Raw genomic sequence first — 13,261 nt, 5'->3', positions numbered from 1 at the left:
TCTGCTTGATCAGAATTGTGGTAACCTGAAAAACCACATTGCTGTGGAATAAATGGTTGAATTTGAAACATAGGGCTTGAACCTGGCCTAAGTTCAGTCTAAAAATTTTGCTCATGCCGGCCAGGTCTGTTTTGATGATTAAACCTCAAATTTTAGTCACTGAAATCATTTGGTTGTCACCTTACTGGAGTGTGTGTTTAGTCCTTGTGCACCATTCAAGAATGGTTGTTAGTCATATAGTTGTGCCATTGCTGTGTGTTGGACTTAAACCAACCCTGCCTCTCCTTGTTTCTAGTGACTTGAATGCATAGACTGATGATGAGACTCCGACGTTCCCTATTAGAAATTTAGAATGCCATGCCACCATTCACTTACGGAGAAATATTGCCCATCTAACAATTCATTTCAGTCATTTAACTTGGAGGATCAAGGGTAGTCAAAAGTAGGCAATATAATTAGAAGGGAAGATAATGAAATTCTCTTTTTGCACACATAACAAATTAATACATAGATTTAATAATCCCTGAAAGCTTGGTAGAATACATAAATTAGTACATATCATCGGTAAAGACAACAAATATACCAAGTATATTTAGAGTACCACTTTTTTTGTCTAAGTTGATGGGGCGTATATTGGTAAGCAAGTAGAGCAGTAGGAACCACTAATGGGTAAAAAAATATGAGAAACCCAACGACTGCAAAAAAATATGGGCACCATACGGCGATTCCATATCCTCTAGTGATGAGATTTCTAAGGTTACCACCAGGCAACACTGCAGCCACACCTTCCATGAAAGCCATCCCAGTCGACAGGAACGACAAGAAGGTCAAGATTCTGGCAGCTTCCATAAAAATGATGAGTTTTTTGTTATTAAAGTAGGTCCCAAAGAGTATGAGAAACATAGCTGTTAAGGAGAGGCCCATAGCTATGGTATCAGCTATCATAAAATCTTCAAAGAATGGGTCTCCTGCGAGTGTGGCCATTCCCGGGATTGAGTTATCTCCACTATTGAACCCACCAGGTACCTGTAAAGCAGATGCAAAGGTAACAGTGGCAATGAGAGTTGCTACTGTCCCCAGAGTCCCAGCCTTTTGCATGTATGACTTTATCATTTCAGTATCTTGTTCTTCTTTCTCAAGCTTCTTTAACCATTCTCGCCAACTCCTTAGCCTTAAAAACTTGGCCCACAGGTTTGACACCTGCAAGGATAAACATCAAACACACCTGGCCAGCCCTGTATAGCTTAACATTGAACTAGCTAGAATAACATACATATATAAAGTTACAGCTTAAGTTACAGCTTAGAACAACATAAAACACAATGAGGACATGAATAACATACCATGGAAAATATTGAGTTGCGAGGCTGCTTGTCTTGAATTTCAAAAGCTGTCTGGTGTTCCTTGTTAAGTGCCCATTGATCTTGCCTCGCATCGAATGCAAAATAAAAAAATGTCCTGGAATAATTGAGTTTGGCTGATATGTGGAAAGGTGTATTTCCATGTCTATCTGCCTTGTTCATCAATCCTCCCAGACCCAATATATCCACAACATAGATAACCATTCTCAACCTTTGACTCTTCACAGCAAAATGAAGGATGGACTCTCCTTCCTTGCTTAGCTGTTCCGTACAATCTGGGCAATGTTTAATCATCTCCTCAACTACTTTAAGCTGGAATTCACTTGCTGCAATGTGAAGTGGAGAGTGACCATTTTTGTCCAACGTATACGGACTGGATGGGTATTTCAATATCAACTTCTCTACTATATCATAATTGCCAAATTCTGCTGCATAGTGGAGAGCTGTTTTTCCATGTTCGTCTCCTCCTCTGATGATTTGTATTTCCTTTTCTGTAAGTTCTTTCGCAATACCTGAAACCGTACATACAAAGGATAAATGGGAGAATAAATGGTCACACACCACTGTTTCAAAACTCCATTAGTCAAATCAGGATCTGCCTGATCTGTCTTAGATTTCTAGTCAGATTCCTCCAGATTGCGAGTTCCATCCATACATGAATTTACCACGGGCTGGATTGGACTGGACAATTTTAAGTTTTGGATTGAATCTGGGCTGAAAAATCAATACCTGAGGTTTGGTTGGGTTGTGCTTGGGCTGGGTTCTTAGCTCAGATAGCCTAAACCTGACCCCTTTCCAAGCAACACACACACACACACACAACTTAGTGGTCATGGGTTCTTGCCGGAAAACAGCTTCTCTGTGAAGCGGGAATAGCTGTGTAGATTATGATCCAAGACCCCGTAGTGACGGGAACATTGTGCACTAGGTACGCCTGTTGTTAGATTTCTTGTTTGAAAATTTTTCAAACCACTCCATAGACAATTTAAAAATGGCATTTCTCAAGGTGAGAAATTTTCAAGTTTGATGGCATCTCCCCACGTACTCCATGGACACAATTTAAAAATAGCATTTGTCAAGGTGAGAAATTTTCAAGTTTGATGGCATCTCCCCATGTAATCAGACCAAGAGTCACTACCCTCCTCCTCCACCCCCCCCCCCCTCTTTCTAAAAAAGAGAACAAATAGGAAAAAAAGAAGGCAGAAGGATTGATGGAAGTTACCAAAATGTTGCCTGGCCGCAGCCTCATACAGGGCTTTCTCGCCTTTGGGACCACCATAAGCTGCTGGGTTTTGTAGGATCAACCTTACCATATCTACGTCTCCCGTTCGGGCGGCCAAGTATAGCAGAGACTTGTCAGCATCATTGTCATAACACGACCAACCACGGTCAGCCTGAGTCAGCAACTTTGCCACTTGAAGATTGCTGTTTCGAACAGCCTCATGCAAGGGCATGTAATTATCCTTGTTTCTCAATCTCAGCTTCTCAGCTGCACATGCACATTCAATGTCATCTGCTCTTATTCTTGAGATAAGAATACTAGCTATAAGGCCCATTTCGTCATTTACAGTCCTTGCGGCAATGTGCAGCGGAGTGTCACCCTCGGAGTTCGGCTGTGTGAGGAGCGATGGATACTGGGTGGAGAGCTCTCGCACAAACTTGTCGTGCCCATAGTGCACAGCAATATGAAGGGCTGTGTTGGATGTGGGCGTCGTTGCTTGCTGATCTATATCAGGGATTTCTCGTGCCTTTAACAGGGCATTATCACCAGTTCTTGCAGCCCAGTAAAGCTTCTGATTCATGGTTTTATCACAGCAAGCTCTCTCACTCATGTTGCCACAATGTAGACCCTTAATGAAACACAGAATGTTTGATCATGGATTGATTCATAGTACATTCTTTATAAGGAGCTTCAAAGAGTATGTTCCTCAAGTATGATCGATCAATCCAGTAAATTTCTGAGGTGGGAATAAGGAACCCTATACTTGTTTTACTCCTGCACTCAATTCTTTTTCTGTAACACTAAAGTGAGAACTGCTTTGGTATAAATCCATAAAAGGCTTCGCAGGCATTATAGCTAAGGGTGTCAATTTCAAACCGAAACCGAAACTGAGCCGAATTATCCGGATCAACCCGAACCGAATTAATTGGGTTTGAGTATGAGTATGGGCCTCAGTTCAGCTTGGTTTTGGTTTAGGGTGTAAGAACCATTGGTTCGAACTGAAACCGAATCAAATTGCTCTTAAAGCCCAAAAAAAATGACAAAAACCCTAATATCGTTAAGAAAGATTTTTTAGGTGGTAAGTGTTTTTTGTAATTTATCATCACATATTTACATGTTAAGACAATTTTGGGGTTAGCAATAGCCATAAGGCCCATTACTTGAGCCCATTATGACTTTGGTTCATCACAGTCATGGTCTAAAAGTGGAATCGCTTTCATAATCGAATTAAAATCGAGGTACAAAATCGAATTAAAATTGCATATCATAACCGAATTGGAACTGAAATCAAACAGAGTCGAATTGAATTGGTTTGAGTATCTAAATGTGGAATTGAGTTGGTTTTTAGTTCGGTTCTGTCCACCTTATCACCATTTGAAATGAAACCAAAACCGAACCGAATAACTGCAATAGAACCTATTGACACCCTTAAACTGTTTGTACTATAGCATCATTACATGTCCCTTGCAACCTTTAAATTGTTCTTGCCTTGGGCAGTGAAAGAAGAATAAAAATTTGTACCCAAAACAAATAAAAGAAAAAAAGAAAGAAGAATAAAAATAGCTGCTCTTGCTTTCTCTTTAAGCCAAAGATTTTCGCTTTGAATAATGTTCTGTTAGTGCCAACTCGCACTGTCCCTGTGAAACACGAGCTGTTTTTATGGTGACTGAGTGCATTGTTTTATGGGAAATTTCTATCGATCCCTTGTACTTGCCTCACATTTACTCAAATTAAACTACTTAAACTGTCACGTGTGATTCCCCAAATAAAGGAAACTCTCACCCCTCTTTTTCCCTTGGTATTTTAAAATACCCAAATTACGCTTCTATTAATAAAAGTGAGACCCATCTCTCACTGTAAACGCAACTCACCTTGCTCCATTGCTACAACCCCCACCTCTTTCCTCCATCCTATCCCCGTCCCGCTTCCACTCCTTCCCACCCCTGCCCTGCAACCCCTTACCTCCTTTTGACGTGTTATTCTGGCAAGTGGTTATTGAGCGGCCACGATATTGATTTAATTGTCTAGTGGACATTGCTTTCTTTTTATTATTTTTTTAATACTACTCTCCCATTTGTGTAAAGAAAATATATAATTTTTTGGTAAGGGGTGTAAGAAAAATATAAGGTTTGTCTCTTTGATATGATAACCACCACTAATTGTAAATTTATTGCTTCCAAATGTAGGATTGAGCAAAACTTGTCTGGAATAGAACGTTGATTCTCCCTCGTGTATGTAAGAATGAAAGATAACTTAAATTTTCCTTCTAGAAATATTTTTTGGGAAAAAGTTTTCTATGGGGAGTGTGGCTCTGTCCCTAGACTAGGGTTGTAAGTTTAGCCCTAATGATTCGAACCCGCTCTGAGCCCGAGCCCGAGCCCGGTCTAATCCGACTATGAGGGCCAATCCTGCCCAACTCGACCCAACCCTGTATGGGGTTGGGCTGGGCCTAGGTTGAGGCATAGAAAACCCAGCCCGACCCTAACCCGCCTTGAGTCTAACCTTGATTATTATTGTGCTTTACAGAATGCAGTTGTCTCTCCTAGTCAACAGAATTTCTTGCATAACAAGAATATCATAGAGAACAATATAGCCAAAAAGAGAGAGCACAAAGCCAAAGGAAAAGCCCATCTCTACAGCCATGAAAAAAGGAATGAGTAGAGGTGGGGGCTTGCAGTACTTGTGTTTCTTGGTCCTTATGTATTGGAAATTGAGCATTATTTTAGATTAAGATGAAATTATAACAATAGTGAATGATTAGATTATGTCTTAATATGGTGACTTTTGATGGAGGGGATTAAAAAAAGGGGGCACATGAAAAATAGGGGCACATAAAATCTCCATGAAAGAATGATAAAATATCATGTTCAATATAGTTTAATGAAGGAATTCATTTTAGGGTTTTAATTAAAAAATCAGGTTTCAATTCATTTTAGGAATTGAATCGTACTTATCGGAATATGATTCTACTAAAAAGACTAGCTAGGGTCAACTTGACCAACCCGGCCCAACCTTGAGCCCGGATGGGTTGGGTTAGGGTTGGGTTGAGTTTTGGGACCTAGGGTTGGGTTAGGTTTTTAAGAAACCAGGCTCTGTTTCACCCCTACCTAGACACATGGGGTGAAATGATCAATCCGCCTCTATGAAAGGAAAAATAACTCTTTTGTGGATGCTTTCTTGTGTGCTCCCATTGGTTCTTGTGCACGCATAAGATCCACTCTCCTACTGGAAACACCTCACCATATCTTTTATGGGCTTTGTAGAATAGACAAATGCTCTAACCACGACCAAAGACTGAAGTGTCATGAGTCGTGGGCATGGGCGTGGACATGAGCATGGGCATAATAGGCATGCATTTATCTAATTCAGTTTGGAAGGTGGTTGTATTTTTTTATTTTTTTTTAAATTAATGAAAAGAAAAATTTAACAGCACTAAAATAAAGAAATTGCATCTATATCTTTGTCAGTGATAATAAGAGGGGATTTTTTGGTCATAGTTACAAAAGCCAAATGTTTACCAAAAAGCACCACATCTAGGATAGGCCTGAGCTTAAAAGATATAAAAGGTAGAAATGTATAAATATTCAAAAAAATGGAACCACGCTCAAGTGCCATGATGTGGTACTTGGTTAAAAAACAAAAGAACAGTTCTTTTTTTCACTGCATCGCTCCAAACTAGTGGTGGTGGTTCGGAAAGAAAATTTAATAGCTGTACTTTTTCTCAGATGCACTTCAGGACGAGGAGATTAGTGGATCAGATATTGATTTTGATCTGATCAGAGTTTGATTTGATAACTGATCCAATAATCTTCTTCATTTACAGGGGAGAGGTGAGGGGGTTGCAGCAGTGGGCAAGAGGAGCTGCATTGTAAGGGGGAAAAGGAGAAGTAAGAGGTGGATCTATTTCCTTTAAGTAAAGCAAGGGTAATTTGGGTATTTTAAAATATCAGGGAAGGAGTGGTAGAAGTTTACATTTTGTGAGAAGTCATATAAAAGGTTGTGTTTTTATTATAAGGGTATAATTAAGAAATAAATAATAAATAAATGGCAAAAGAATACATAGATTTATTATTACAGAAGTCATAAATTAGTACATATCATCAGTAAAGACAACACATATACCCAATAAATTTAGAGTACCATCCATGTCGTCTAAGATGATGGGGCGTATATTGGTAAGCAAGTAGAGCAGTAGGAACCACTAATGGATAAAAAAATATGAGAAACCCAACTACTGCAAAAAAATATGGGCACCATACAGCAATTCCATATCCACGAGTGATGAGATTTTTGAGATTCCCACCAGGCAACACTGCTGCAACACCTTCCATGAAAGCCATCCCAGTTGATAGGAATGACAAGAAGGTCAAGATTCTTGCAGTTTCCATAAAAATAACAATTTTTTTGTTGTTAAAGTAGGTCCCAAAGAGTATGAGAAACATAGCTGTTAAGGAGAAACCCATAGCAATGGTATCAGTTATCATAAAATCTTCAAAGAATGGGTCTCCAGCAAGTGTGGCCATTCCCTGGATTGAGTTATCTCCACTACTGAACCCACCAGGTACTGCTAAAGCAGATGCAAAGGTAACAGTGGCTGTGAGTGTTGCAATAGTCCCCAAAGTGCTTCCCAATTGCATGTATGACTCAATCAATTCAGTATTCTCTTCTTGTCCCTCTTTCTCAAGCTTCCTGAACCATTCTCTCCAGCTCTTTAGTCTCAAAAATTTGACCCACTGGTGCGACATCTGCAATCAAGGAACATATATAAATTAATATTAGGAATTAGAATTGTAGAAATGCAACCTTAAAACGAGATAGAAGATAATGGAAAAATAAGAATAAACAATGCACACAGGTTTACGAGGTTCAATAAGATTGTCTACGTCCTCGGTGAGATGAGATCCTGCTTTAGTATCAATGGAGAATAGGGTTATATCGTTCGTCCTCACACCTCTTAATATTGCTTGCATTACAGATAAAGAAACTCTCGCTACAAAAATATATATATAGCGAAAAACCTTGTCGAGGTGCTTGCACTAGTACTCCCTGGATTAAACTGTGACGGAATACAAGATATCGTACACTAACAAGAATGGCATGTGGTGGTAAAATACTTTAATGGGATCGGTAATATATATACCTTGGAAAATATGGAGTTGCGAGGTTGCTTGTCTTGAATTTGAAAAGCTGTCTGATTTTCCTGGTTAAGTGCCAATTGATCTTGCCTACCATCAAATGCAAAATAAAAAAATGTCTTGGGATAATTGAGTTTTGCAGACATATGGAAAGGTGTATTTCCATGTATGTCTGCCTTGTTCATCAATCCATCCAGACCCAATATATCCACAACATATATAACCATTCTCAAGCTTTCACTCTTGACTGCAAAATGAAGAATGGACTTTCCATCCTTGCTTAGCTGCTCCGTACAATCTGGGCAATGCTTGATCATCTCGTCAACTACATTAAGCTGGAATTCAGCTGCTGCAATGTGAAGTGGAGAGTGACCATTTTGGTCCAAAGTATATGCACTGGATGGGTATTTCGATATCAACTTCTCCACTATTTTATGGTTGCCAAATTCTGCTGCATAGTGGAGAGCAGTTTTTCCATGTTCGTCTCCCCCTCTCATGATTTGTATATCCTTTTCTGTAAGTTCTTTCACAATATCTGAAACCATACATACAAAAGGATAAATGAGAGAATCAGTACTGGTTAAGGACCCCAACAAATTGGCGAACATCACATCGGATGGCCTGAGCACCTTGGACACAAAAGCCAACACATATGTACACATTTCGAGGTGCTCAGGCTGTCATGTGCAACGCCACCACTGTCGCAAGGAAAAGAACCCATCTACAGACAAAAAAGGATCAACGAGGGCTGACATGAGTCAGAAAAGTGTGACTGCTCCTTCCCCTTGAGTGGCTTTGATCACATGTGGTGAATGGTAAGAGTGCAAGGAAGGTGTATGGTGTTTGATGCAGACATGGAATCCACTCAATATGAAATCCTATTGTGATAAAAGAGAGAACAAGTGGATTCCATGATACTGAACGAGAATGGTTCTCGATGATCTTACTGGGATTCGTAAGAAAACTCGGTCCATTAAAAATAAATAAATAAATAAAGCAGAAGGATTATTGATAGAAGTTACCAAAATTTTTCCTGGCCGCAGCCTCATACAAAGCTTTCTCGCCTTTGGGTCCACCATAAGCTGCTGGGTTTTGTAGGAGCAACTTTACCATATCTAGGTCTCCCGTTCGAGCAGCCAAGTATAGCAGAGACATATCGGCATCATTGTCGTGACAAGACCAATTAGGATCGGCCTCAGTCAGCAACATTGCCACTTGAAGATTGTTGTTTCGAACAGCCTCATGCAAGGGCATGTAATTATCCTTATTTCTCAATCTCAGCTTCTCAGTTGCACCTCCACATTCACTATCAACAGCTCTTATTCCTGAGATAAGAAAGCTAGCTATAAGGCCCCTATTGTCATTTACAGTCCTCGCCGCGACGTGCAACGGAGTGTCACCTTCGGAGTTTGCCTGTGTTAGTAGTGACGGACACTGGGTGCAGAGCTCTCGCACAAACTTGTACTGTCCGTAGTACACAGCTATATGAAGGGCTGTGTTGGATGTGGGCGTCGTTGCTTGCTTATCTATATCAGGGATTTCTCTTAGCTTTAGCTGGGTGGTATCACCGGTTCTTGCAGCCCAGTAAAGCTTCTGATTCATGGTTTTCTCAAAGCAAGCTCTCTCACTCATGTGCCACAAGCAAACCCTTAATGCAACCCAAAATGTTTGATTATAGATTGATTCATAGTACGCTCTTTATAAGGAGTTTCAAAGAAAGGTGTCGTGTGGTCCCCAGTGAAAAGGAACCATATACTTCTTTTCCTATTGTACTCATTCTAGCTTCTTCTATAACACAATAGTGTGAGAACTCAAAGGCTCTTGTTTTGGTAGAAACCAATCAAACGGTTCGTAGGCTTTATTGCTGATTGTCCCTACTTTATCATCATTACATGTCCCTGGAAACCTTTAAATTGTTCTTGTCTTTCTTATTCTTTCACTGCCCCAAGGCAAGAACAATTTAAAGATTGCCAAGGACATATATCTCTTTTGCTGGCCAAAGATTTTCACTTTGAATATTGTTCTTAGGGCCCAATTCTTCTTTTTATTTATTTATTATTATGTTTTTTTTTTATATTAAAGAAAAACTTAAGATATATTACTTATAGAAAAAGAAAAATGGTTTACAAAATGGATTTGAAGACTGCCAATCAATAGTCAACTAAGACTAGGCACAAAAGAGGAAGGATTGATGTCCAAAACTATTCACTTTGAATATACCTACTTGTTAGAACAAACACCAAGAAGTCCGAAAATAAATCAAGATAAATCCACACAATACATAAAGATTTAACGAGGTTCACACATTGGTATGGTGTGCTATGTCTTCGGGTGAAGAAGAAGATGTTTCACTATGCAAAAGAGATATTACAATCAAGTGACGACGAGAAAACTCGCACTAAAACCTTAACTTGAAAAACCCCCAAATTACAATGACTTGATCAGCCAGACGATAGTACATTATATGCTCCTCCAAGCCGCGTGTTGAACCACACCCATCACAGATTTCAAAAATCTTCCCATTCGGGTCGCCACCAAAATATGTCTGAGTGGGTCAATCTTTAAAACGAATCAAGAATTTGAGACAAACTTAACACCACTTCCTTAATTTGAGGATTCCGTAAAGAGGAGATTTCTAAGCACAATGCACATGAACTTTTAAGGACTATAAGATATCTAATATGAGCAATATTTTGATGTGAAATGAAGGGCCTTAATAGCTACTCCCATTGTAGAAATAAGACGATTTTGAATACCATGGATTAATAGAGTGCCCATGTCTAACCCAAATAAGAAGTCCCTAGAAGAGAATACTTCTACAAAAATTATGGACTTCCATCTCTAAGAAGATGAAGGAGGATATTGTGAAGAAGGAACCAAAGGGAAAGTACTTAGCTTTCATGATACGACCCCAAAGTGATATATCTGGATGAAGAAGTTTCGATCCAAGCCTTCGTAGCCAATAGAGCTTAATTTATGGGGAGATATAATTACGTTCAGACCCCATGATTTCTTGGTTTTGAAAATTTGAGTCAGCTGGTTGTGGGATGCATTTTCTTCTCTGGTAGAACCCAAAAAAAAAATACAACACAAAAAACTTCTACTAGAAGAGTCCAATAAGGAAAGAATCGAAGAGGGGAGCTTAAAACAAGACATATAATGAAGAGGGAGAGCTGATACGGTTGACTGAATCAAGACTTGCTTCCTTTTAGGGTTGAGAAACTTAGATTTCTAGTGTGAAGAGTCTTGATCGAACTCGAAGAAGAAACTCACTACATTGATTGTTTGTAATCTTCTTGTGAGTGAAATGACTAACAAGATAAGAATCATAGCTAGATCGGAGAGGATATTGAAATGTTCAAATATCCATCTTTTCAATCCTGCAGCAACATTAGGGCTGAAATGTGCTCTAGTCTTCTAAAGATTAAGTTCTTGCCTTGAGAATGAGTAATACTTTTCAATGATAGACTAAAATTCCTGAATCTCATGACTAATGGCGCAGCAAGAAAATCAGATCATCATCGAATACCACAAGAGATATGGATTCTTCAACCTGAGAAGGCCTGGTACCATGGATTCTCTTTAGATATAAGGCCCTTGAGAAATGAGAAGACAGCACCTCAACACACAAGATGAAAGTAGGATGAGAGGGGGTCTCCTAGTTGTAGACCTCTAGATGGCTTAAAAAATAGAAGAGGTGATCTATTGAGCAACACAACAAGGTGGGAAGACTCCACACCATGGTTTCACATATGGGTCTCGTTTCGGCCTTATTGGATTGGTATCGGTTGAGATCTGTCCCCAATCCCTGACTGATCTGGATCGGTTATCCATATCGTTTCAGGAGTAAAATAGTAAAAAAAAATCTGAGATATCCACTGATCTGATCCAATCCGGATCAGAATGGTATAGGTGACGTCCCCTAAATCCTTGCTCCACACAAAACATATTAAGTTTTACTCAATGAGGATCAATCTAAAATTAATCAATGTAGATCAAATGCAATTCCATTCCAGACAGTTATACACTTTACTCATATCTTACTCAATGCTCATGAATCCGTAACCCCTTTTCTTATGTTTCATAGTATGCAAGATCTCATAACTTAATTTATTAGGGTCCACCTCTTGTCATTTTTCATAAACAGTTTGTAAATGAGTCAAAGGGTGTGGGAAACATACAAAAAATAAGAGAACTCTCAACCTCGAGGGATACTCATCATTGTTAGAGTGACTTCCAAGGGTGACAAAATGAGGTGTCTATAAATGCAATGAATCCCAGGGCAATGGTGGACTAAGTGATGAAGCCACTCTGGGAGTGGAACAAAGGGCGAGGTTTTCTGGGTTTTCGGGAGAGTTATTCTACAAGTCGATTGTCAAGGGTGGCGAGATGTGCAAGAGGGGTGGGGTTCAGATGACGTTTGGGAGGGGTGGAGTTTGAATGGGGTTTGAGAGAAATGGAGAAAAGAGGGGTTTGAAGATGGTGTAAGGGTGGTAACAGAGATAATAGCACGAAGGCTTCAGGAGCTTAGGTTTACAAGATCCGAAGGTTAGAGATATGGCGCGGATTGTGTGGATAGGCGCACGGTCCCAGGTTCGATTCCCCATTTATGGATTTGTGATTTAAGTGGAGACAGTGGTGATGGGTTGCTACCCTAGTCTCCCCGAGGATTAGTCAAGGTGTGCATAAGCTGGCCCGGACACCTTGGTTTTTTTTTTTGCTAGAAATTATGAAATTTTATTAAGAAAGTAAAAGGAAGAATATTGTATTACAAAGTACTTTGTGTTTCAAAACTCCCCACCTTCGGCATTGCCATCAATAGGGAACTTTGAAGCACCTAGAAAAAACAACTATGAAAAGCAGTATCTAGGTCTTGCCACTGCATCATACTCAATCTTATCATTAATAAATGATGGAAAGGTAATATTAGAATCAGAAATCCCTGACTTTGCAGCGTCTTTCGCAAGGAAGTCCACTACTAAAATTGCTTCCTTAAAGCAGTGAGTGATTTTCCAGGATATTGCATTCAAGAAAGGCTGAAGCACCATCCAATCCTGCATAGCATACCAGGGAATAAACCTTCCTTGGACTAAAATTACTACTGCCACCGAATCTGACTCTATCCATAGCGATTCTACTCCTCTTTTCATAGCCATTTTAATTCCTTCTTTGAGCCCTTTGAATTCCGCCATATAACTTGTTGCTATTCCCATGTGAAATTTGAAAGAAGAGATAGTCTTCCTCGTGTGATCTCTAAGAACTCCTCCCGCTCCAGCCTTCCCTGGGTTCCCTATTGCACACCCATCTACATTAAGCTTTGTCCAACCCTTGAGAGGCTTGCACCAGTAGACTTCTATTATGGGCCAAGTGGGAAAATTTTGCATAGTTTTCAGCCCCAACCAATGACAACATATGAGATCATTCTGGTTCTTGATTTTCTCAGGCATGATATGCTCACCTCCTACAATTCTCTCTTAATTCTTTCAAAGATTTGATTTGCACTTTGCGAAACCCTTTCTTAACGTCTACTATTTCTCTCTCCA

The 13,261-nt window shown here is 39.6% G+C and overlaps 2 protein-coding genes across 2 annotated transcripts; both read right to left on the bottom strand.

Annotated features, from left to right (window-relative positions):
- Nucleotides 1–433: 433 nt before the first annotated feature.
- LOC122089976 (protein ACCELERATED CELL DEATH 6-like) lies at nucleotides 434–3,283 on the bottom strand. The gene is made up of 3 exons (XM_042659770.1): nucleotides 2,584–3,283; nucleotides 1,344–1,873; nucleotides 434–1,200 (listed from the first exon to the last, which is right to left on the bottom strand). Exons 1-3 carry the CDS (start codon nucleotides 3,191–3,193, stop codon nucleotides 559–561), a joined length of 1,782 nt encoding a protein of 593 aa, XP_042515704.1. The 5' UTR covers nucleotides 3,194–3,283; the 3' UTR covers nucleotides 434–558.
- A 3,345-nt stretch (nucleotides 3,284–6,628) lies between these two features.
- LOC122059947 (protein ACCELERATED CELL DEATH 6-like) lies at nucleotides 6,629–9,371 on the bottom strand. Its single transcript, XM_042623047.1, has 3 exons — nucleotides 8,741–9,371; nucleotides 7,724–8,253; nucleotides 6,629–7,328 (listed from the first exon to the last, which is right to left on the bottom strand). The coding sequence occupies exons 1-3, from the start codon at nucleotides 9,348–9,350 to the stop codon at nucleotides 6,684–6,686; spliced, it is 1,785 nt and encodes a 594-aa protein (XP_042478981.1). The 5' UTR covers nucleotides 9,351–9,371; the 3' UTR covers nucleotides 6,629–6,683.
- Between the last annotated feature and the right edge of the window lie 3,890 nt (nucleotides 9,372–13,261).

Source organism: Macadamia integrifolia, chromosome 2 (genome assembly GCF_013358625.1).
Source record: "Macadamia integrifolia cultivar HAES 741 chromosome 2, SCU_Mint_v3, whole genome shotgun sequence".
Lineage (NCBI taxonomy): Eukaryota > Viridiplantae > Streptophyta > Magnoliopsida > Proteales > Proteaceae > Macadamia > Macadamia integrifolia.
The sequence above is the reverse complement of the archived record's forward strand: the minus strand, read 5'-3'. Positions and strand labels throughout refer to the sequence as shown.

Bases quoted from the DNA above. Each gene is read 5' to 3' on its own strand.
- LOC122089976 (XM_042659770.1), bottom strand. From the start codon at position 3,193: ATGAGTGAGAGAGCTTGCTGTGATAAAACCATGAATCAGAAGCTTTAC. The intron at 1,874-2,583 runs GTAACTTCCATC...GTACGGTTTCAG, and splicing joins TGCGGCCAGGCAACATTTTG to GTATTGCGAAAGAACTTACA. The intron at 1,201-1,343 runs GTATGTTATTCA...TTATCCTTGCAG, and splicing joins GCAACTCAATATTTTCCATG to GTGTCAAACCTGTGGGCCAA.
- LOC122059947 (XM_042623047.1), bottom strand. From the start codon at position 9,350: ATGAGTGAGAGAGCTTGCTTTGAGAAAACCATGAATCAGAAGCTTTAC. The intron at 8,254-8,740 runs GTAACTTCTATC...GTATGGTTTCAG, and splicing joins TGCGGCCAGGAAAAATTTTG to ATATTGTGAAAGAACTTACA. The intron at 7,329-7,723 runs GTATATATATTA...CCTTGATTGCAG, and splicing joins GCAACTCCATATTTTCCAAG to ATGTCGCACCAGTGGGTCAA.